Source organism: Delphinapterus leucas, chromosome 11 (genome assembly GCF_059928025.1).
Source record: "Delphinapterus leucas isolate spDelLeu-1000000601 "Yukka" chromosome 11, BTC_Dleu_Yukka2, whole genome shotgun sequence".
NCBI classification, from domain to species: Eukaryota; Metazoa; Chordata; class Mammalia; order Artiodactyla; family Monodontidae; genus Delphinapterus; species Delphinapterus leucas.
Window position 1 is genome coordinate 92,325,160 of NC_143139.1, and position 22,215 is coordinate 92,347,374.

At 54.2% G+C, this 22,215-nt stretch overlaps 2 protein-coding genes across 4 annotated transcripts in view; one reads left to right on the forward strand and one right to left on the reverse strand.

Annotated features, from left to right (window-relative positions):
* GALR3 (galanin receptor 3) overlaps nucleotides 1-9,941 on the forward strand; it is a 16,075-nt gene extending 6,134 nt beyond the window's left edge. For both annotated transcript variants that reach the window (XM_089921297.1, XM_022596919.3), the window contains exon 3: nucleotides 308-9,941. In XM_089921297.1, coding sequence (XP_089777423.1) covers nucleotides 308-1,058 — 751 coding nt within the window. In that variant the 3' untranslated portion in view covers nucleotides 1,059-9,941. The remainder of the gene's footprint in view (nucleotides 1-307) is intronic.
* ANKRD54 (ankyrin repeat domain 54) lies at nucleotides 9,489-21,474 on the reverse strand. 2 transcript variants are annotated; one of them, XM_022596898.3, is made up of 8 exons: nucleotides 20,398-21,474; nucleotides 18,914-18,961; nucleotides 14,440-14,538; nucleotides 12,013-12,079; nucleotides 11,482-11,529; nucleotides 11,282-11,406; nucleotides 10,967-11,074; nucleotides 9,489-10,625 (listed from the first exon to the last, which is right to left on the reverse strand). In XM_022596898.3, exons 1-7 carry the CDS (start codon nucleotides 20,720-20,722, stop codon nucleotides 11,007-11,009), a joined length of 780 nt encoding a protein of 259 aa, XP_022452606.1. In that variant the 5' UTR covers nucleotides 20,723-21,474; the 3' UTR covers nucleotides 9,489-10,625; nucleotides 10,967-11,006. The 2 variants fall into 2 exon arrangements, with proteins under 2 accessions (XP_022452606.1, XP_022452605.1); XM_022596897.3 differs by having other exon boundaries at nucleotides 12,013-12,084; nucleotides 20,398-20,859.
* Nucleotides 21,475-22,215: the final 741 nt, after the last annotated feature.

Below are 22,215 nucleotides of genomic sequence, written 5' to 3' on the forward strand. Positions count from 1 at the left end.
CAGATATTTTATTACCGCCCACACCTGGCTCAGGTTGTGGTCAGACTGGCTTTCATGGCCTGAAACTTGGGGTCAAACCCAGGCTCACTCTCTAGCTGACAATCTCGGGCCGGTCACTTCTCTCTGAGCCTCTGACCCAGCCCCGCTAGGTGCCAGGCGCTGCTCTAAGCGCTTTGCGCGCTGACTCCGTTCATCCCCACAACCTCCATGCGAGGCCGGGCGCGCGATGCCCGCCCATCCCCGAGGTTCAGACACGGTCGTCTAGGCGGCCGCCCGCCCGCCTCGCTGACACCGCGCCCGCCCGCAGGTACCTGGCCGTACGGCACCCGCTGCGCTCCCGGGCGCTGCGCACGCCGCGCAACGCCCGCGCCGCCGTGGGTCTGGTCTGGCTGCTGGCGGCGCTCTTCTCGGCGCCCTACCTCAGCTACTACGGCATCGTGCGCTACGGCGCGCTCGAGCTCTGCGTGCCCACCTGGGAGGACGCGCGCCGCCGCGCCCTCGACGTGGCCACCTTCGCCGCCGGCTACCTGCTGCCCGTGGCCGTGGTGAGCCTGGCCTACGGACGCACGCTGCGCTTCCTGTGGGCGGCCGTGGGTCCCGCGAGCGCGGCGGCGGCCGAGGCCCGGCGCAGAGCCGCGGGACGCGCCATGCTGGCGGTGGCCGCGCTCTACGCCCTCTGCTGGGGCCCGCACCACGCGCTCATCCTCTGCTTCTGGTACGGCCGCTTCGCCTTCAGCCCGGCCACCTACGCCTGTCGCCTGGCTTCGCACTGCCTCGCCTACGCCAACTCCTGCCTCAACCCACTGGTCTACGCGCTCGCCTCGCGCCACTTCCGCGCGCGCCTCCGCCGCCTGTGGCCCTGCGGCCGCCGCCGCCCCCGCTGCCCCCCGGGCGCCCGCCGCGCCCTCCGTCGCGTCCGCCCGGCGTCCCCAGGCCCTGCCGGCTGCCTCGGGGACGCTAGGCCTCGCGGGCAGCTGCCGACTGGCGGGGAGCCGGGTCGGGAACCGGCCCGCGGCACAGAGGCTGGCCGGGCCCTTCCTGCCCGAGGACCGGAATAAACCTTGTCTGCCTCCACTCTGCCGGGTGTACGTCTGTCTGTCATTCCCCTTCCCCCTGGACAGGACGCCCCTAGGGGATGGGGCCAAAGCCAGGAGCCCTCTGAGGAGGAGTGGCTGAGCTGGGGACAGACACTCAGTCCACTGAGTGGACACCCCTGGGCGATGAAAATGGTTCAACGCAGCCAAGTGCAGGCCCTTAGCTAGGCAGCCCCAAGACGCTGTCCATGACCAGTCTGACAGGAAGGAGGGCAATCCGCCCGCCCATCTGTATGGGGTGCTACATTTCTCAATCTAATTATCAAAACAGCTTTGCAAGGCAGATACAATCAATTCCACTTTATAGATGTAGACAGCAAGGATCAGAGAGGTTGAGTGGTTTGTCACATAGCCAGTGTTTGGCAGAGGTTGGGTTCAAACCCACTGCTGTTTAACTTTTTCTACTCAGTAGAACCGAATACAGTTTTTCCCTTTTTTTTTTTCTCCTCAGATCCCATGGTTTCCAAGGTTTTTCTTGGTTTTTCCTGATCCTCCATCAGCCCTCCTCCCCAAACCTGCAGCTCCCCACGCTCAACTGGAAGCCCTAGAAACCTCAGGGGGCTCCCAGCCCCCTTCCTTAGGAGAGTTCTGTTCAGGTACAGCGAGTGCTGAGGGCTTCCCCCCGGCCGTCAAGTCCTAGGTCCACTGCCTGACCCAAACCCCTCGCATTATTCTTTCAGCCATTTGGTGCTCCTGGCTACGGGGAGGCGCTGAGCCACACTCGGGCCCCAGCTGGCCTTCCAGCAGCCCTGATTACCCTGTGGCCCCCTCCCTACCTGTCCCTGCACACAGCTGGGGTAGTCTGTGGTGTGGAAACCTCCTAATTAACCAATAGATCAGTCTCGATGGTTGCGGAGCCACTCACTTCCTCCCTCACCGTAAGCCAATAACGTTTATTAGCTTCTGGCTGAGTCCTGAGACCTTCGGCTTCCGTGTCTCTCCAGCACACCTCCCGGCTGCTGGGCACCCTGGGAAGGCCCTCCCTGACAGTGGGTAGCTGCTGAGACCTCATCACAGCCTGCCACCTGCCACAGACCCAGGGGTCAGGACGGCAGTCAGCCTTCTCAGGGGGAGGTTGAGACGCAGCTGGGGAGCGACTGCTGCAAGGGCGCAGCACAGGGGCTGACACCTGGTCCTGTGCTCTTTCTCCCACGTCTCTGCCAAGATGTCCCCGGCTGACTCAGGCTGCAGCAGTGGGAGTGTTTCCTGGAGGGCAGGGGGTGTGATGCTGCCGCTTCTGCAGCCCCCATTGTGGCCTCTGTCTCCTTGAGGCCATCACTCACACCTCGCCTGGCTCATCAGTGCCTCGTACCAGTACCAACCCCGGCAGGCAAGGGATATTACCTCTATTTTCAGAAGTGAAAACCGAGGCTCAAGGAGATGAGGTACTTGACCAAAGCCAAGTGGCAAATTCGAGACAGAGCCAGGATTCTAACTGGGCGAGAGGGATGGCTCTCAGGGCAGCCCAGGCAGCATCGGAAGAACATCTAAGAGCATCTGACAAGGTTTGCTACACAACAGTGGTGAGTGCCTGCAAAATACAAGTGGGGAACAAAATCTCCTGGGGTTGGCTTATGCTGTGGTTGGTCCAGTCACCCAGCTGGGGTCACCTCTGTGCGCATGGACAGGTGACCGACTGGGAACAGCCTACCTCTAGGATGGGCAGGAGACAATCGCCCAGCCAGGGAGTGGCAGATCCAGCGCCTGAACCTGCGTGAAACCCCAGGCCCAGGGGAGGGGTCGGTCAGTGGAAGCCCTCCACACACAGTGGCCTGGCAGAGGGACACTCATACAGCTCAGGCCCTTGGCTGGACCCCAAGGCCTCCTGCTTCTGAAGGGGTCTCTCTGGCCCATTGGAACCAGATAAAGAAGCCCAGACACCCCGACTAATGGAGGGCAGTATAGCCTGCCCAGGGTAGACACACGGCCAGTATTTGATACATGAGGACAGAGGTGCCAGGGAAGGAAAGACGTGACCCTCTCCTTTCTTCTTTCCTTTATCCCTCAAACGTTTGAGTGCCTGCCCTAAGCTAGCCCCTGAGAGGAAGCCAGAGACAGCGTAATTTGGCCTGGTCTCTGCCTTCTGGGAGCTCTCAGTCTAGCAGGAGAGCCAAATACCAAAAGAAGAAAGGATAGCACTGTGTTACGGGGCCATAAGGGAAAAGTACACAGAGTTTGAAAGGGCCCAGAGGAGGAAACTCCTGCCTTCCTGGGCAATCGAAGCAGGAGTCCCAGAGGAGATGGCATTTAATGTGCATTTTCCTGGGAAGAGGTGGGAAGGGCCTGCCAGGTGGAGCAACAGCTTGTGCCAAGGCAGGTACAGGTGGGAGCAGTAAGCGGGCTTGTGTAGCTGAAGCAGGGCGGGGTGGGGCCTGGGGAGCCCGGGAGGGTGGGTGCAGTGAGATCACGTGTGTCTCCTAGGCTAGCTGGGGGGCAGGAACTTCATCCTTCAGGCAGGCAGTGATGCCATTGAGGGTTTTCAGGAGGGTAGGTGCCCTAGGGTTGCTGTGTACAGGCTGGGTTGGAGGTGCCAGGTTGGCAGCAAGGAGCCCAATCCAGAGGCTGCTCTGTGAACCCTGGGCCAGGAAAGCTTCCACCAAGGGCCGGGCCTAGGACTAGGAGATTATTTTTGCCATGGCTTTGGCAGGAAGATTGATGGCCTGCTGCTGGGCTTCGGCTCAGCCCCTGAGGTTCCTGGGTCTGCTTCAGGGGGCTCATGAAATGCTTGGAAGAGCAGATGGCTGTAATCCTTTGGTGGAGAGAGCCAAGTCCTGCAGGGCTGGAGGCAGGCAATGGGGGCTGGGGTAGAGGCTGAGCGAGCCCTGGCTGCTGCCTCATGGAGAATCCACCTGACCTGAGCCTCCTGCAGGGTCTCAGGCCAGGCTCAGGGCAGCCTGGAGGTCCCAGGGAGGAGCTCCTCTTAGTTGGGGGAGATTTGAATTCTGCAGCCCTCTCACCCTCCTGTTTGTGCAGACCTCTTAGGGATGGGCCTGCAACATTTATGTCTGAACACCTGCTGAGTACAGAGTTCTCCTGCAGGAAAGAAAGACAGAAGCACAGGGGATTGTGGGAGCCCAGAGGAGGGCCCTAACGAGCTTGGGGAGGCAGAGAAGACTTCCTGGAGGAGCTGATGCCCAAGCCAAGTCCTGAAGTGGGAGTTAGGACAGATGGGGAAAGGAGAGATGGGAGAATACACACACAGGCCACCTGGGGTCCTCTACCTGCAGTCTGGCACAGCACGAGGAGCCGAGGGCCTGGGACAGGGTACGCGGGAGCCCCAGCAGGAAGTGAGGTGGGAGAGGTGGGCGGGAGGGGCAGCCGCAAAGGATTCTGTAAATCCTGTCTGAAACCGAGACTGTACCTTGTCCTGAGGGCAATGGGGAGCCACGAAAAGGTTTTAAGCAAAAGAGTGACCTGATCAGATGTACTCTTTAGGGAACTCTTTCTGGCTGCAAGGCAGGCTTTTCCCGGGGAGGGAAAGCAGAATGAGACTGGGGGCAGGGAGACCAGTTAGGAGGCTGGTGTGAGAATCCAGAGAGATGAAGACATCCAAGGCTCCGGCAGCGGGTGGGGAGACGTGGACAGACGGGACAAACCCATACGAGGTGCAGCTGTCGGGACTAAGTGGTGATTAACTGTCGTGGGCTAAGCGGTGTCCCAGATGACACCCAGCCTCTGGCTTGGGCTCCTGGGGGTGGCAGTGGGGGTGATGCGGGCAGAGGTCTGGGACAGGAGATGGTGAGCTCAGTTGGAACGCGTTGCGACCAGGGGCCTGGGGGGCACGGCGGGGGTGTCCAGGGGGCGACGGTGCACTGGGCACCTGCTGTATCTCAGGCCTTGCACTTGCCTCTGGAAGTTGTGTCTCATCTGCCTTAGAGTTTTGAAGATGGAGAAGCTGAGGCTCAGAGAGATTAAGTAACCTGCCCAAGATCACACAGCTAGCCCCAAACAGCTGGGGTCTAAATCAGGTTGGTCTGATTTCAGTTCCACGGTCTTTAGGGAGGAGAAGGGGCAGGTAGGAGTCTTTTGAAGGGGAGGGAGGAAACTGAACATGCAAAGGTGACCTCCACCCACAGCCATCCGCCCTGTGTAGCAAGCGTGGCCAAGGGTGAAACTCAGCCCCGGGGAGGGTGGGCGAGCTGCGGCCCCCGGTACAGCCACGTTATCCAGCACCTCTCCCTGCCTCGGGCCGACGGGAACAGCACCAGCTATCAACTTCGAGCTGTGAACCTGGGGACATAAATACCAATTAACCACCCCGAGGTTTCCTATTAATGAACATCAGTCCTCAGCGCTGATGCAGGGCTCATTTGCGAGTCGCCAGCTGGATCCAAGACGGCATGAGGCCAGAGGGACACGCTGTGCAGGGGTGGAGTTGGCTTAAGAGGACAAGATTGATTTATTGAGGCGTCTGCTTGGTGCCGCCTTGCTTTAGAGGCCTGGGCTCTGTGTAGGGGTGAGACTGAAGGAGGAAGGGGGGTGAGGAGGGGTTGGGGGCAAGGGGTGCCAGCCTGGAGTTCCTGGGGGTGCTTCGGACGGCTGTGGTGCTGGGGGAGGGTGCTGGACTGGGCATCTGGTGGACCTGCCAGGTCAACTCAGAGAGGTGACATGGTGCAGCGGTCAAGGCACGGGCTGTGAGCCACATCGTTGGGTTTGAATCCTGGCTCCTGCACTTCGTAGCTGACCTCTCTGTTCCTCAGGACCCGTAGAACTGAGCCATCTGAGCCAGGCTGCGTTCTAGGCACACTGCCTCGGGCTGCTCCCTGGTGCTGCCAGCTATATGCGAGGTTTCAAGGGCTCTCCCGGGCGGACCCTTGCCTCCATCAAAAACCCTCACAATCTGGGAATTCCCTGGCCGCCCAGTGGTTAGGACTCCAAGTATCCACTGCCAGGGGCCCGGGTTCGATCCCTGGTCGGGGAACTAAGATCCTGCAAGCCACGTGGTGTGGCCAAAAAAAAAAAAAAACCAAACCCTTGCAATCCAACTGGGGAGGCGCGACTCACCTGTCTCCGCCCCACTGGGCATGCTGACGGCCAAGTGCTTCTATAACACGTGCCATCCTCCCCAACCTTCAAAGCGAGAGAGTCACCAGGCTGGCGTGGACCAGTCACAGAGACAAGGGACCACTCTGGCCCCTGGTCTGGGGCTTCAGGTAAGACTCCTTTGCTTCCCTGAGCCTGTTTCCTCAACTGTAAAGTGAACTGATCATATCTCCTTGCAGGCACCAAGGTCTCGGAGTTAGCTTGAGAGCCAGCATCAGGGGGTTTGGGCTAATTCACTTTGGGCCCTATTGCTGGGGGGAGCCAGGGACTTCGTTGGGATTATCCAGGCATCAATCAGTCCAACTTCCTGACCTCCTAACCCTGCCCTGGGCTCAGCATCTGAAGCGATCTGGGGAGCTGGTGGGGCTTTTACCCGGAGCCCATGGTGCCTGCTCTGGGTAAGGATGCATCTGATCTCCAGGGTGGAGGTGACAGCTTGCCTCACCTGCTTTCTGTCGCCAGGGCAAATCTTCAGACCTCAGGATCTCCACAGCCTGGTCTCACCCCTCTCTCTGGCCAGCCCCTCACGCTCCCGGGCCCTGCATTTTTCCAGGCCATCTCCCGGCCCCAAAGCCAGCTTGTGCCTGTCCATCCGCCAGGCCTGGCTCATGCCGCTCCCAGCTCTCCCACCACCTCGGAAGGCCTGCAATAGTTTGGGCAGCCACCAAAGATCAGCAAAGACCATTCCAGACCCAGCTCAGTCCCGTCACCTCATACTGTCCTCTCTCTCCTCCAGGTGACCAGGTGCAGGCCTTGTCCACTGAGCACACTGTACAATGTGCTCAGCGAGGAAAGGACCCACCCCTCCCTGCACGGGGACAGAGACATTCACTCAGTAAGGTCCATCGGTTTCTACTGTGTCTCAGGAGCACTGGGGACATTGGCACTTTGGGAACCTGGGCAGAGATTCCTGGGCTGGGCTGGGTCCTGCGCTGCTGTCTGACCTCAAGCGAGTTGCTCTCCGCCTGAGCCTCGATCTTCTGCATCTATAAAATAGTGGAGGCAAGGGCACTGGCTACCCTTTTGGCTGCAAACACTAAATCAAAAGGGCTTGTGTAAAGGGCCTGCTGGCACACAGTAGGAGCTCAACAAACGTTGTCGCCCTCAGTTTTAGGAAACTCTGCTTCTGAGAAAGCTCTAATTTCAGGTGTGGTGGAAACAGCACGAGCTTTGGGGGTGGGTCCAGGGTCCAGCCCAGCTGCCTGGTTGGGTCACCCTGGCAAACCTGCATTTTCTCACCCGTCCAAAGCACCAGCAAGGCCAGTTATCTCACAGCATGGTTGGGAGAAGTTGTGAACATCCCCCAGGCATTACCGCCGTCTGCCATGGGCAAAGGCAGGGATTTTAGTTTGCTTTTCTTGTTCCCTGTTGTATTCCTACCTGGAACATTGCCCAGCACATGGCAAGTGCTTGATAGGTATTTCCAACGTGAATGAAATGGGAGGTATAAAGCAAAGGACCCTACCCAGCCGGGGAAATCAGCGAACAGGACTTCTTCTTACTGCCCCCCCAACCCCCCCGGCCCCCTCCCTGCTCCCCCCACCAACTCGGTAGCTCCCAGAGCAGCTAGTAACAGAGCTAACTCCCGTGTGGGCAGCTCTCCATCCTGCTGTGTCCAGTTCTCCATCCTGCCCTGCTCAGCCCAGTCTGCTCAGGGCCAACTTGTGTGTTTTCTGACTCACCCTAATGTCAGGCTGACTTTAACTGGCTGGATCTTCAGAGAGGTTTGGGATTGCAGGAAAAATCTTGGCCGCAAAAGGATCGAGGCAGATTGGCTAGCTGCCTGGCCGTCTGGCAAGTGTCTGATGGCTGGCCCCAAAGCCACCTTCATCTGTCAAGCCTTTTGTTCACTGTCTGTACGGCCAGGGTGGGGCTCATAATGGCCCCCTCGCTTGCCCCAGTGGTCATTCTCCTAGTTACATGGCTACAGGGCCAGGGATGGGTGGGCGGGGCACCACAGGGATGGAGGATGCTGCAGGGAGGCGCCCCACTTGCCAGGTGGGGATGGCTTGGTCCAGGCCAAGGACTTGTTAGGGGTTAGCCCGTGAGTCTCCGAGGCAGGTTAGTTATCTTAGAAATGCGCAGTCATCTCAGGGCAATTTCACAAAGTCTCAGCACGCCCCACCTCCTCAGCTCTGCCAATAGAAAGCAGGCTGCCCTAGGGGATAACGGGTCCCAGAAGTGCCCAGGCAGTCCCCAGGATGCCCTGGGCAGGCCTCTCACCTATCTGCTCCCAAAGTTCTGCAGCAAGAGATCCTAACCTCTTCTGAATGTGGACCCTGCTCAGAATAAAAGCTATAGACCCTTTTATCAGTACATGCATACTCTTCACACAAAATCTTGCATTGTTTCAGGGGGTTCATACCTCTCTAATGGCCCACTAATTGAACCCCTTAGACCTGAGGTTGAGAAACCTTGCCTCAAGGCTCTCTAGGGTGATCAGCCCCGGAGGTGTGCTGGAGGGAGGCCCAGAGAAGCAAGCTCACGGAGTTTGAGGTCCCTTCCCTCCCATCCTGCTTCTCCTCTGCCCCGGGCTCTTCCCTGCTCAGCCCCACCCCTGGGGCCAGGGGCAAAGCGGGGCTGTGTCCAGGCACAGGCCCCAGCAGAGCCCCCAGAGGAGGGCAAGCTCTAATGTGCCCCCTGGGCCTGAGTGGGCAGGCTCACCTGCGGGGGTTAATCGCGTGGGCAGGAAGGAAGGGAGAAAGGCCGCCCCGCACACCCGCCTGTCCCACTCACAGGTGGCTCCTCACCTTCCTCTGGCACACGGCCGGCCCGCAGCCACCTTGCTCACAGCAGCGGCTTGTGTTGCATGGACACACTTTACTGCTTCCTCTGCCCTCCTCTCTCCCCAGTCTTGGGGAGGGTACCTTCCCCAACCCTGGCGACCTGGTGGGGCTTGCAGCCTCCCCTCTCCCAGGGTCCTGGAGGCAGCCCCGGGCCTGTACCTCAGCCCCACAGAGAGACCCTTTTTATCCTTAGGGTCTGGGGAACAGCTGGGTCCCATGAGTTCAGTTCGGGTCTGATCGAGCTGGGATTTGGGAGACAAGCTCCCCTCCTCTGAAAAGCAGCCAGGATGCCAACTGGGTGAGAGGGAAGGTGGGGCAGAGCCAGAGCAGACAGGGACTGCCGATCTGGAAAAAGTCTGTCTTTACTCTGCAGTCGAATGGTTCCTGGGAGAGGGCTGGGCACAGCAGGCCCTCCCTTCAGGCTTCCTACTGTGGCAGATCCCTTCCAGGAGGGGGCGCCGCCTTCGGCGTGTTCGAGCCCCAGAGGCAATAGTGTCTGCTCCTGTCGGGGCAGAAGTGGCAGGGGGTGGCGGGGTGGGGCTTCTTTGCAATGAGTTTTTGGGCCTTCAAACAACACAAATTTATTCTCTTATGGTTCTGGCGGTCAGAATCTGAGATCTCTCTGGGCTAAAGTCAAGGTGTCGGCAGGCCGGTCCCTTCTGGAAGCTCTGAAGGGAGAATCCACTTCCTCACCTTTTCCAGCTTCTGGAGGCCGCCTGCATTCCTTGGCTTGTGACCCCTTCCTCGAGTTACTCTGATTTCTTGCTTCCGTCACCACATCTCCTGCTTCCTCTCTGAGCTCCTGCTTCCCTCTAATAAGGATCCGTGTGATTATATCAGGCCCGCCTGGATAATCCAGGACAGTCGCCTTGTCTAAAGACCCTTAACTTAATAACATCTGCAAAGTCCCTTTTGTCATATAAGGTAATGTTCACAGGTTCCTGGGATTAGTACATGGCCATCCTAGGGGCCGCTCCTCCACCTACTACAACTAGGCTGCAGAATGGCGACCCCCTGCTGGTGTTTCAATGATTTGGAGAAAAAGGGCTGGGGATTACCTGCTTTGGGTTCAGCCGGGCCCTTCCTAACCTTGTATTTCTAAGGTCTAGGCTTCACCAACCCCCTCCTTCCAACCAGAGAAACTCACTGCCATGTCTCCTTGAAAGTCCGGTGACAAGCCTAAATCTAAGTGCTGGTGAGAGGTGCGGGGCCAGCCCAGAAGCCCCCTAGGCCAGAGGGTGCCTGCCCTAAGCCAAATCCTGCTGGCCACAACGAGCCCACGGTTGGAGACACAGAGAAGGGTCTGGGGCCTGCCGAGGATGCCAGGGAGGCCATGGGACGAGTGAGGCCTGCTAGGATAGCGCGTCGGCCAGAGCTGAGTGAGGCGTGGCTGCGGCGCCGTGGGAGCCAAAGGAAGACGCTGTGGGCTGTTGTCCCGGCCTCCAGGGACGATGGAGACCGCAGCTGGGAGTGGCGCTGAGGTCAGTGAGAGAGCATCTCTGCCTCGCAGCAGCTGGGGGCGAGGGCCTCGGCAGACAAAGTCCCAGGCACCGGGCTTTTCCTTTGTAATGAGAGAGCAGTGGGGCGGGGGAGAGTGGCGGAGCGGCAGGGCAGGGAGCCTCTCTTGCTACCTCTTCTCCATGTTCTGCATCTGCAAACTGAGGGAGGTGAAGCTGGCCAGCAGGTCGGTCACTTCATCCACCTGCGGGATGAAACCGAGGCTCTGTTATGGGGTGCCCCCGGGTCCCCCCAGCAGCACCACAGGCATGGAGGGCAGACACTGTCTCTCCCCGCAGGGCATGTGGTGGCTTCACCATGACTAGGGAGCTGCTGTCTGAGGCTGAATCCTTGCTGCCAGGTGGTCTCAGACCGCCCCAGAGAGAAGGGCCAGGGCAGCTTCAAAGGAAGTGGACAGAGGCTCTGAGGTCCACAGTGGGCGACAGGCCTGCCTGCAGCCATGCCTTTCTCCTGCGTCAGAGCAGGGGTGGGCTGGCCCTGAGGCTCCGGCCAGGGCCTGGGTCTGGACCTGCAGCTGCGGCTCACCTGCTCTTTGGTGCTTGTCATCTGGAGGCGGGTGCAGAGGTCATCCAGCCGCTCCCGCTGCTCGTGCCGCCCCAGGCGCTCCAGGTACTCCCTCAGCATCTGGATGATCTGAAACCAGAGGGTGGGCTGAGGGTGTGCTGGGAGGCACAGAGCGGCCTGATGCTGCTGCCGAGGGGCACAGTGGAACAGGTGCCAGCTGGGGTCCGCGTGAAGCCACCCAGGAGCCCTGGTGCCGAAGGCGGGCATGTCTGTGGTTCGGGCAGCACCTGCCCAGGGTTTGCTTGGGGCCACAGCTCAGCTGAGGGGGGCGCTCACCTGCTTCACCTCCAGCCGCACGGCCTCCAGGCACTGGGAGTGGCCTTCCTGCAGGATGTTGAGCTTCGACTTGGCCAGGTGCAGGGGCGTGCGGCCCGCTCGGTCCAGGGCATCTACCCGGGCCCCTGTGGGAGCAGGCAGAGGTGAGCATGCTGGGGGTGAGGGGGAGAGAGGAGGGAGAAGGGGAGGAGACCACTCACCTCCTCGCAGCAGTGTGGTGATGACAGGGACGTGGTTGGTGCAGGCCGCTGAGGGAGAAAAACAGGGACTGAGAGTCTAGGACCACTGGGGCTTGGCCTGGGTGCCCACCAGAGGAGCAGGACTGTCTCTGAGGGTCCCGATGCCAGATCACGCCCCCTGAGAAGGCATCACCAAGGCAGCAACTGGGAGGGACTCGGTGATCAAATCCGACTCCCTCCCTGTACACCTGGGGAAACTGAGGCTTGGAGACGGGACCTGCCTCACCGTGAGCCACAGTGTGAGTGAGCCGCAAGGCGGGAACCTCCCCTAACAGAGCTGCTGCTGCGTCAGCTCTGCTCAGGGCACAGCCAACTAGTGATGGATGGGGACAGCCATGGGACACAGCCCAAGGGGAGCGTGGCCCTGGGGGCTCAGGCTCCTCCCAGATGATAGCAGAGCCTGCTGGGAGCCTGCAGGACCCCACGCTCTCCATCAGAGGAGCCTGTCTGTGCTGCAGAGAAGGGTGTCTTGGCAGCTTGCCAGGCACTTACCCAGGTGCAGTGGTGTGTTCCCCAGCCCATCTCGCTGATTGGGGTCGGCTCCATGGTCCAGAAGCAGCTGCACTGGAAACAGGAAAACCCAAGAGGAGCTGTTGGGGGCTTCTATGAGCAGCACCCTAACCCCACCTGTAACCTAGCTAAAGAGGCTCGCTCAAAGTGGGGGACACTGAAAGCTCACACAGTCCCCCACGCTGTTTCATTCACTCACTCACTGGCTCATTCGCCCCTAAGGCTCATGTGCAGGACTCTAGGGCCAGGAACTGAGGATTGTGGGAGGGCCCCCTGGCCTATGCACGTATTACGGGACTGAGACTCTAGGGGTTAAAGAAAGTTCTCCCAATAGCAGTGGCTGTTAGTGAAGGCTCTCAAGGGCATTTTCTGCTCCTTCCACAGCCAAGCACCATAGTGGGAATTAGGCCAATAGAAGATGCTGAGCACCCCCTCCTTACGAGTCTCTAGGTCACATCAGGGGTGGGCTGTGGTATCACCAGGGCTCACCAATTACCCAGATGGATGTGCAGGCAGACTAACTCATATAAGGAGGTCAATCTGAGCCTCACAACATATACAGAAACTAATTCAGGAGGGACCATGACCTAAATGTGAAAGCTATAACAGTCAGGCCTGTAGAAGAGAACAGGAGAATATCTTCATAACCTTGGGACAGGCAAAGATTTCCTAAACAGGTCACAAAAATACTAACCATAAAAAAGAAAAGATTGATAAATTGGAATCATTAAAATTAAGAACTTGTGGGACTTTCCTGGTGGCGCAGTGGATAAGAATCCGCCTGCCAATGCAGGGCACACAGGTTCGATCCCTGGTTCAGAAGATTCCACATGCCGTGGAGCAACTAAGCGCGTGCGCCACAACTACTGAGGCTGCGAGCCACTACTACTGAAGCCCGTGCTCCTAGAGCCTGTGCTCTGCAGCAAGAGAAACCACCGCAATGAGAAGCCTGTGCACTGCAACAAAGGGTAGCCCCCGCTCGCCACAACTAGAGAAAGCCCATGTGCAGCAACGAAGACCCAACGCAGCCAAATATAAATAAATAAATAAATAAAAATAAATAAAATTAAAATTAAGAACTTGTGTTCATCAAATGAGAACATTCAGAGAACAAACAGGCAAGCTGAGAAAAAGTCATTTATATTTAATAAATGATTTATATCCAGAATATATAAAGAATTTCTACAAATCAATAAGAAAAAGATAGGCAACTTGTTAAAAAAAATGGACAAGAGACTTGAACAGATACTCCACAAGAGAGGATACAAAAATGGCCAATAAATACCTGAAGATGTGCTCAACATTACTGACCATCAGAGAAACGCAAGTTAAACCACAAGGAGATACCACTATACTAGAAGGGCTAAAATTTAAAAGAGATAATACCAAGCATTGCCAAGGATGTGGGAAAACGTGGAACTCTCTCACAATGCTGGTGGGAGTGTATATGGGTAGAACCATCTTTGGGAAAAGTTCGGTAGTACACACTAGCTAAACATGTGTGTACCCCAGTGACCCAACAATTCTAACACAGATAAGTGCTTATATCCATCAAGTCACATGTACAAAAATGTTCCTAGCAGCTTTGCTCCTCCTAATAGTCCAGACCTGGAAAAAACACAAATGCCCATCAATAATAGAACGGGTGAACTGTGGTCCGTCACGCGATGAAACACCAGCCAGCAATGAGAGCAAAGAACTACCATTACTCACAACCTTCAGGGATGAGTCTCAAGAATGTAATTCCTTTTCTTGTTTTTTTGGCCACGCAGCATGTGGGATCCTAGTTCCCCGACTAGGGATAGAACCCTCCCCCATGCATTGGAAGTGCAGAGTCTTAACCACTGGACCACCAGGTAAGTCCCTCAAGGATATAATTTTGAGTGAAAGAATTCAAGATACAAAAGAGTGCATATTCTGTGCTTCCATTTATGTGAAATTGAAGAACAGGCAAAACTAATCTATGGTGATCAAGGTCCACGCAGGGGTAAGGACTGGAAGGGGCATGAGGCAGGCTGCTGGGCGCTGAAAATATTCTATATGTTGATCCAGGAGGCGGTTACAGCAGTGTATACACACAGAAAGCTCACTGTTTATAAGTTATACCACATCCAAAAAAAACTTATAAAAAAGGGGGGGCTGTCCCGCTGCTGCCCTTAGCACTGAGTAAATGTTGCGTGAACGTCTTGAAGGACTGGTCCGACCTCAGAGGCAATCATATTCTTTCCCCAGGTGGACCCCTGGCCCGGTCTGGCAGTGCCAGTTCCACAGGCTAAAGGAGTGAGAGGGGCTGGGTCTTCCTTATATCCCGCACCCGGCTGAGCAGACAGCAGATCCTCCCCCAGCCCCTCTGAAGTGATGCTACTCGCCCAGCCTCCCTCCCTCCCCGTCCCCCTCCCCAGGACTCACCAATCTGGTCATTGCCGTTGCAGGAGGCAAAGTGCAGGGCTGTGCGGCCCTTGTCGTCAGCTGCACAGGGATCCGCGCCATCTTCCAGCAGCTGCCGCGCTGGCACCACGAAGACAGAGGGAGCAAGTGGAGAGAGCGGCAGTGTTAGCCCCGGGGCATAGATGGGGATGCTCAGGGGCCCTTCCAGGCAAGGCATTGACAATGCTTGGGAGAGCTAGTCCCTCCTAGATGCTGGCCCCATGGGGACTGCCATGACAAGGGACTTGTTCTCCTGAGGGCACAACTGAGGGCCCGTATTCTGGGTGCTCAAACTACGTGTCTAGGGATAAAACATCATAGAAGAATCTCGGCCCTCAGGGTCAGAAATCTGGGAGCCATGGAAATCCCCAGCGTAGACTCTGGCCCCGCCCCTCTCCCTGCATCTGGCTGCACATCCATTCCAGCTGGACACAGCCGAGCGAGCTGTGGGCTGATTCTTACTTTGCTCCCAGGAGGCAGCCCTTTAGAGTGGACGGAGCACAGGCTCTGCCACACAGACCAAGTCCCAGGCTAAACTAAGCAAAAAGGAAAGGAGTTCATTGCCAACAGCATGGGGCAGTGCGAAGGCCTAGATTTAGGCCCCCATTCACCAGCGAATGGGAGGAATCTCTGCCCTGCTAACCTCCAGAGTTGCTGTAATGAGAATAATGGATGAGAAATTCCGTCCTTGAAAAGTACAGAGCCATTATAAAATGTGAGGCATTATGTATTACACGCCCACGTCCACTGAAAGGCAGAAATTGCTACCAAACATCATTCAGAGCAAGAAACAAAATGCTCTAGTAACCCCCCAGCAAACTCCTCAAGGACTTGAGCCCTTCCAAATGGAATCCAGGTGTCTCCTGCTTTGTGAATCTCTCTCATCTCCTCAAGCTGAGTGAGCTGCCCCCTCTCCTGCGTCCCCATAGTGCCCTGTTCATCCTGCTACTCTCACATTAATATGCTGTGCTCTTTTAGAGTAACTACGACTGTAGACGGAGCACCAGCCAGGCGTCAGGTACCTGACTGCCAAACCACTCAGCACAGTATCACGTCCATGGCACAGATCAGGAGACAGACTCCAGCCCAAGCCAACAGGAGGCCAAGCTGGGATAGGAACCCAGGTTTCTCTGGCTCGAGAACTTACACCTCTCCAACTAAATACAGGACTTCAGTTTCCTCGGGTTTTTGTTTTTTTTTTCTTAGAAGTGGTGTTGCTTTATGCTCTTCTTCTCCAACTATTCTGTAGGTTTTTTTTGTTTTGTTTCTTAATATCTTGGACCCAGATATGACTTGCCCTGCTCCACAAATGTTGCTGACTGACTGAATAAATGAACGAATGAAGGTGGTGGGAAAGGGTTATGAGAGTGGAGGAGAAGGAGAAGCTTCCAGTCACCTCCGTGTTCGTCACCAAACGAGAGCCAGTATCCAAGAGATAAAGCAAAGCTAAAATAGTTCCAGTTTTGTGATTTGTGCAGCTATAGTCTTTATGGAAAGCACTTTAGCAACATCTGTCAGAAGCCATCAAGATGGGCGTATCCTTTGATGTAACAGCCCCATTCCTGGGAAATGAGTGCAAACATGTGACTGACTAAATAACTCTTGCTTTGTCCCTCTGAAGGCATCATGTGCATCCACTATAAACTGTGGTCGTAACTGAGGCCTGGAATTGCAAGGTGATTTCTACTTTTTACTTTATAAGCTTCAAAAAAATTGTACAGCTACATATTCATTCTATAAATAGGAAAAAATAACGCTTCTGTTTTGAAAAAATAAATGGTTATGAAGCCTATGAAAAATGTTTATGATATACAAAACATTATGCGGGCTACAAAATTGTGTATACAGCACAGTTTGCAAGCCCTTCAAGAAAATTCCTCTGCATAGGAAAAAGGACAGGAAGGATATTCGCCAAAATATTAACAGAGATTCCTTTGCTGACATTAAGGATGTTTTTCATGAAGATTTTTCTAATTTTCAAAACACTTTAAATGCACATATTATTTTCACATTTAAAATCTTTTAAAGGATTATGAATTCACAGAAAGGCACTTACGATTTAACGATAGCAGGGTATAAATTTTACATCCACTGTAATTGCTAACCTATACCAAAAAAACCAACAAACATGCAGAGAAAGATTAAACAAAATGCTAACCATACAGGAAAAGGAATGAAGAGGCTAATCTATAGCCACTTTTGCTGTCAGAGTCCTGCAAGAGCCTGGTAAATCTAAGAGCCACTTAGATTTGAAGATGGGTGTGTCACAGACTCTGAATGGAAGATTGCAGCATTTCCACCAAAATAATAAAACCACCATGTGGACACCTGATTCAAGATAAACTAGATGTGGAACTTCCCTGGTGGCGTAAAGGCTAAGAATCTGCCTGCCAATGCAGGGGACACGGGTTCAAGCCCTGGACCAGGAAGATCCCACATGCTGCGGAGCAACTAAGCCCGTGTGCCACAACTAGTGAGACTACGCTCCAGAGCGCACGAGCCACAACTACTGAGCCCACGTGCCACAACTACTGAAGCCCACATGCCTAGGGCCCGTGCTCCACAACAAGGAGAAGCCACCACAATGAGAAGCCCTCGCACCACAACAAAGAGTAGCCCCTGCTCACCACAGCTAGAGAAAGCCCGTGCACAGCAACAAAGACCCAACGCAGCCAAAAATAAATTAAAAAAAAAAGATAAACTAGAATATAGCCAGTATTTTATAATAACTATAAATGGAGTATAACCTGTAAAAATTGTGAATCTCTATACTGTACACTTGTAACTTATATAATATTGTACATCAACTATACTTCAATTTAAAAAAGAGAGAGGGACTTCCCTGGTGGTCCAGTAGTTAAGAATCTGCCTTCCGATGCAGGGTACGTGGGTTCGATCCCTGGTCAGGGAACTAAGATCCCACATGCCACAGGGCAACTAACCCGAGCGCCACAACTACTGAGCTCACGCGCCTCAACTAGAGAGCCTGCAGGCCGCAACTTACAGAGCCCACGTGCCGCAACCTACAGAGTCCATGTGCTCTGGAACCCGTGCGCCACAACTACAGAGCCCACGTGCCCTGCCCTGGAGCTTGCATGCCACGACTAGAGAAGAGAAAACCCACACGTCACAACTAGAGAGAAGCCCACGCGTCTCAACAAAAGATCCCGCATGCCTCAACTAAGACCCAACGCGGCCAAAAAAAAAAAAAAATTAATTAATAAACCTATAAGTAAACAAATGTGAGAAAGAAAATAAAAGAAAATAAACCCATTTAAAAAAAAAAGATAAACTAGACTTTCTGTGAAATGGAGGTATAATTGAAATATTCTCTGGCCACACACTCAAGATATTAAAAAGAGAACACATCATCTTTCCTTGAAAAGCTATATAGGTTGCTACCCAAATATTCCACAATATTAAAGTTCATGGAAAAGAGATAAAAGTGGAGAGCGCTGAAAAGCCCTCCAGTTCCCAGGCCTGCTCACTATGCTCTGCCAGGGATAAGGGACCCACTCTAGGCCTGTGTTTTAACGCCCAGCTCCCTGAGGGGAACGACCTTCTCTCCACGCCTGCTGTAAACAGGCTCTCATCCCTCGGCTGACTTTGAAGATGAAGGTAGAAGACTACGAGCCAAGGAATGCGGGCGGCCTCAGAAGGTGGAAAAGGCGGGGAAACAGATCTCCCTTGAGCCTCCAGAAAGAAATACAGCCCTGCAGACACTTTGATTTCAGCCTGGTGGGACCTGTGTTAGACTTCCGACCTATAGAACTGTCTGATGATAGACTTGTGTTGTTTTACATTATCTTTGTGGTAATTTGTTACAGCAGCCAAAGAAAACCCATATACCACTTTTCCCTGATTCACAGAAAGAATTAAGTCAGTGGACACAATTAAAATTTTTTTCCTATAGCTTGTCTTGTAGCTTTGATGCTGCTACTGCCCTGTCAGCTAGCAAATGGTGAAGAGCAACAACAAAAAACAAAGTGGTGTCCTGCTAGGAGCGTCTCCCATGCCTTTCAGATGTTCTGTCAACTGAAGTTTGAGAACCACTGACCCAACTACCACAAGGCCTCAGGGAGCAGTTGAAGGTGGTGGCTCTCCTGGCACTTCAAATTGACTATTCATTCCCATTAACCACAAGTTCCAAAAAGCTCCTACTCTGCGGCTGGGTGCCAGGGATACAAAAGCAGACATGGTCCCCACCACCATGGAGCCCACAGGGTGATAAACGCTATGACATCAGGAAGTACAGGGTGACAGGGAAGCATGGGAAGAGTGAGCATCTGAGCCAGACTTGTCATCTGCAAGATGACTGCAGTTATACAATAAGTACAGCGAGCCTGGTCCTAGGGGTGAGCCAGCAGAATTCAAGCACTGTCTTCCCAGGTATCGGTTACCTGGATTTTTCCTTCCCCGACCAGACCAGGGAGCTGGACTCACTCCGCACACTCACCTGTTTCCACATCGTTGGCATTGGCTGAGTCCCTCAGCCTCTTCAGAGCTGTGAAGACAATAAGAGTGCCAGTTAAAAAAAAAAACAAACCAGCAACGGCCATGATGAAGCAAAAAGTGATGGCTTCCTAGCTACCCACCACTCAGCCACAATGGCATCTAAAGAGAAAGAAAGGGGCCAGGATACAAGTGACACTACCCCGGGAACCAGGAGAAACCTGAAAGGTGACACAGCTGGTGCAAAAGCCACATTTTGTAGCAAATCTTCCAAGGCCTTTGGAGCCAGATCTTGGCTCTGCCACTCGTCGGAGCTGGGTGACCGTGAACAAGTTAGTTAACCCCCTGGGCCTCAGGTCTATCACCTGCAAAACAAAATTGAGCTCTTTCCTGACAGGCCTGAGTTGTTGCAAAGACCAAATGACGTGATTTACACGGAAGCGCTCTGTGAGCTGGTTACACAGATAATTTTATATCCTCTTTCAAAACAGAGCACTCCCAAATGACTTACTTAAATTTGATGATTCCTATGGAGAAACTTTTTTCTCCACAATGACACTACCTGTATATTAGAGGCTAATAGAAAGCAATGCCTTTATCATCAGAGAAATGGACAAAAATTGCAATTCATATATATAACGATTCCTTACATTCATACAGCACTTTCAAAATTTCATTTAATCTTCATAACACCACTAAGATATGAGTAGGTATTAAAGGGCCCCTAAAAGTCCCCATTCTTAAAACTTTCAGGGTGTTGGTTTCCATGGCATCCATAAAATGTAAAAGACAATATGGTAGAAGTACCAGAGCAGGAGTTCTAATACCAGCATAGCCAATTTCCAGCTATGTGACTTGGAGCAAGACAATTTCTCTGAACCTCAGTTTCACCTTCAGTAAAATGGGAACAGTATCTGGATCTCAGTGAGTTATGACAAGGATCAGAAATGATCAGAAACCACCCAACAGTGTTTGGCACACAACAAAGGCAGAATAATAACTATATATTCCTTACCTTACTTAATAACTCTGGCAACGTCCCTGTAAAGCATACCATACCCATTCTACAGATGAGAAAACTAAAGGTGAAAGGTTCTGTAGTTTGCGTAAGACCTAAATGAGATAGAAAAGTCCAATCCAGGTCTGTGCATTTAAAGAAATAAGTTGGTAGGACTTGGCTCTGATATCATAATATTCTCCAGTATCCCATTTATTATCTACAAATAAACACCTGGAGTCAGGAAAAGTTTCTATTCAGTAACTACCAAATGTGAAAAGCCACCGGGACTGGTTCTGAGCAGGAAGACTACTTTTTTTACACTCATGGTCCTTAGCAGCTATAATTCTACTATTGGTACTGAAAGTGGACTCAGGGGTCACTCCAGGTCCGTAACTCAGACGTCGGAGGACACCATCCTGAACGGGCTGGGGAGATCAGGGCCCGATTCTCAGCCGAGGGCCAGCCCCGCCTCCCGCCGCGCTCCTCACCGTGCACCTCCTTGCCCGTGGGCCCGAGCCGGCGGTGGGGCCTGGCGGCGCGCCTCAGCCGTCCGGAGGGGATCTTACAGAGCAGCTCATCGCGGGGCTCCGCCTCCTGCTGCCACAGGACGTGAAGGTAGCGTAGCGGGGACTGGGCCCCGCCGGCCGCCCGGCCCGGGAGCCCCGCGCCGCCGCCCAGCACAGACCCGAAGTCGGCGAAGGAGAAGAGGCCCTCGGGACCCGTCAACGGCTCCGGCGCCACCGCGCACTCGCCATCCGAGCTCGAGCGGCCAGAGCGCGACTCTTCGTCCGCGCCCCCGGCGGCGGCTGCCATGGCAACGGCTCCGTGCTGGCCTGGCCGCCGGAGCCTCGTCCTTGAGGAACCGACCGACCCGCTCCCCTCCGCCCTAAGGCTCGCTGTCAGAGGACAAGCGGGCGGGCCTGGTCTGCAACCACGGCAACCGAACGGGGGGCGGGCTCGGGCCTCAAGCGGGGCAGTTCCGGACCAATGAAGAACCTTCCAGCCTAAACCCCACCCCCTACAGCCAAACGGGAGTAGTACGGGCCGAAGAACTTGGTTCGCTGCAGCGTGACTGACGGATATAAGAACCAATCATAAATTTGAGATGCCCAAGTCCTCGCCGTACGTCCCTAAGCGGAGCCAATAAAACAGCGGAGTTTAAGACACTTTTTTTTTCTCCCCATTTCTCCCATCGGATCAAGGGAAAGATAACTGGCAGATGCCCTAGCCAGTCATGTTAAGATGATTTGCAGCCAATCACAAAGGAAAGTGAAGAAGGCAAAGGAAAGGAATTGAGAGATAAGAAAATGTGTAAATCAATGACCGTTAAAAAAAAAAAACAACACAGAACTTCCCACAAATACAGAATGTAAGTAGGAAAGTGAGAATATGTTAAAATGTGGCGCTAGCAACACGAACTGTGGAGTGATAGTTTCTAAATGCGATAGATCCCGTTCGTTCTCTCGGTAACTCTGGGGTTGATCACTGATTTACAAAGAATTCTATAATTCAACACCAGAGCGACCGACGCTTGAGTCCGAGAGCCAGTCACTGACCCAGGTAATTCTCTGTGCTAGGTCCTGGACGCAGAATCAGACTCGGTGCCTTCTGAGACGCTCAAGTGGGATGGGAGAAGTCAGAGCCGGAAGCGGAAGTGTACCGCAAACAGCTTATGATGAGCTTAGCAACCCCTCCCAGGTGCACTGTTTTGTAGAATTTTCACAACCCTGAATCCCACAAACACTGCTATAAAGTGAGCAAGGAGGACCATCCCTATTTTATAGACGAGGAGCTGAAACCAGAGAGATCACGGACTTGTTCATGGAGGCCCAGCTGTCTTGAGAGGAAGGCTGTGTCCAGGCAAAAGTTGTTCCTTGTCATTCAATGCAGTGAAAATATAATCTTGGGCTTCCCTGGTGGCGCAGTGGTTAAGAATTCGCCTGCCAATCCAGGAGACACAGGTTGGAGCCCTGGTCCGGGAAGATCCCACATGCCGCAGAGCAACTAAGCCCGTGCGCCACAACTACTGAGCCGGCGCTCTGGAGCCCGCGAGCAGCAACTACTGAAGCTCTTGCGCCTGGAGCCGGTGCTCCGCAGCAAGAGAAGCCACCGCAATGAAAAGCCCGCGCACCTCAACGAATAGTAGTAGCCCCCCGCTCGCCACAACTAGAGAAAACCCCGCGCAGCAGCGAAGACCCAACTCAGCCAAAAATAAATAAAGAAAATTAGAAAAACAAAAAGAAAATGTAACCTTTCTCTGACAGTTGAAAAACACTTCCAGATTTTGCAGTGTTCTCAGAACACCA

Coding starts and splice junctions, on each gene's coding strand:
- ANKRD54 (XM_022596897.3), bottom strand. CDS start 20,722: ATGGCAGCCGCCGCCGGGGGCGCGGACGAAGAGTCGCGCTCTGGCCGC. Junction 14,539..18,913: donor TGCCAACGATGTGGAAACAG/GTGAGTGTGCGG, acceptor TCGTGGTGCCAG/CGCGGCAGCTGCTGGAAGAT. Junction 12,085..14,439: donor CAACGGCAATGACCAGATTG/GTGAGTCCTGGG, acceptor TCCTGTTTCCAG/TGCAGCTGCTTCTGGACCAT.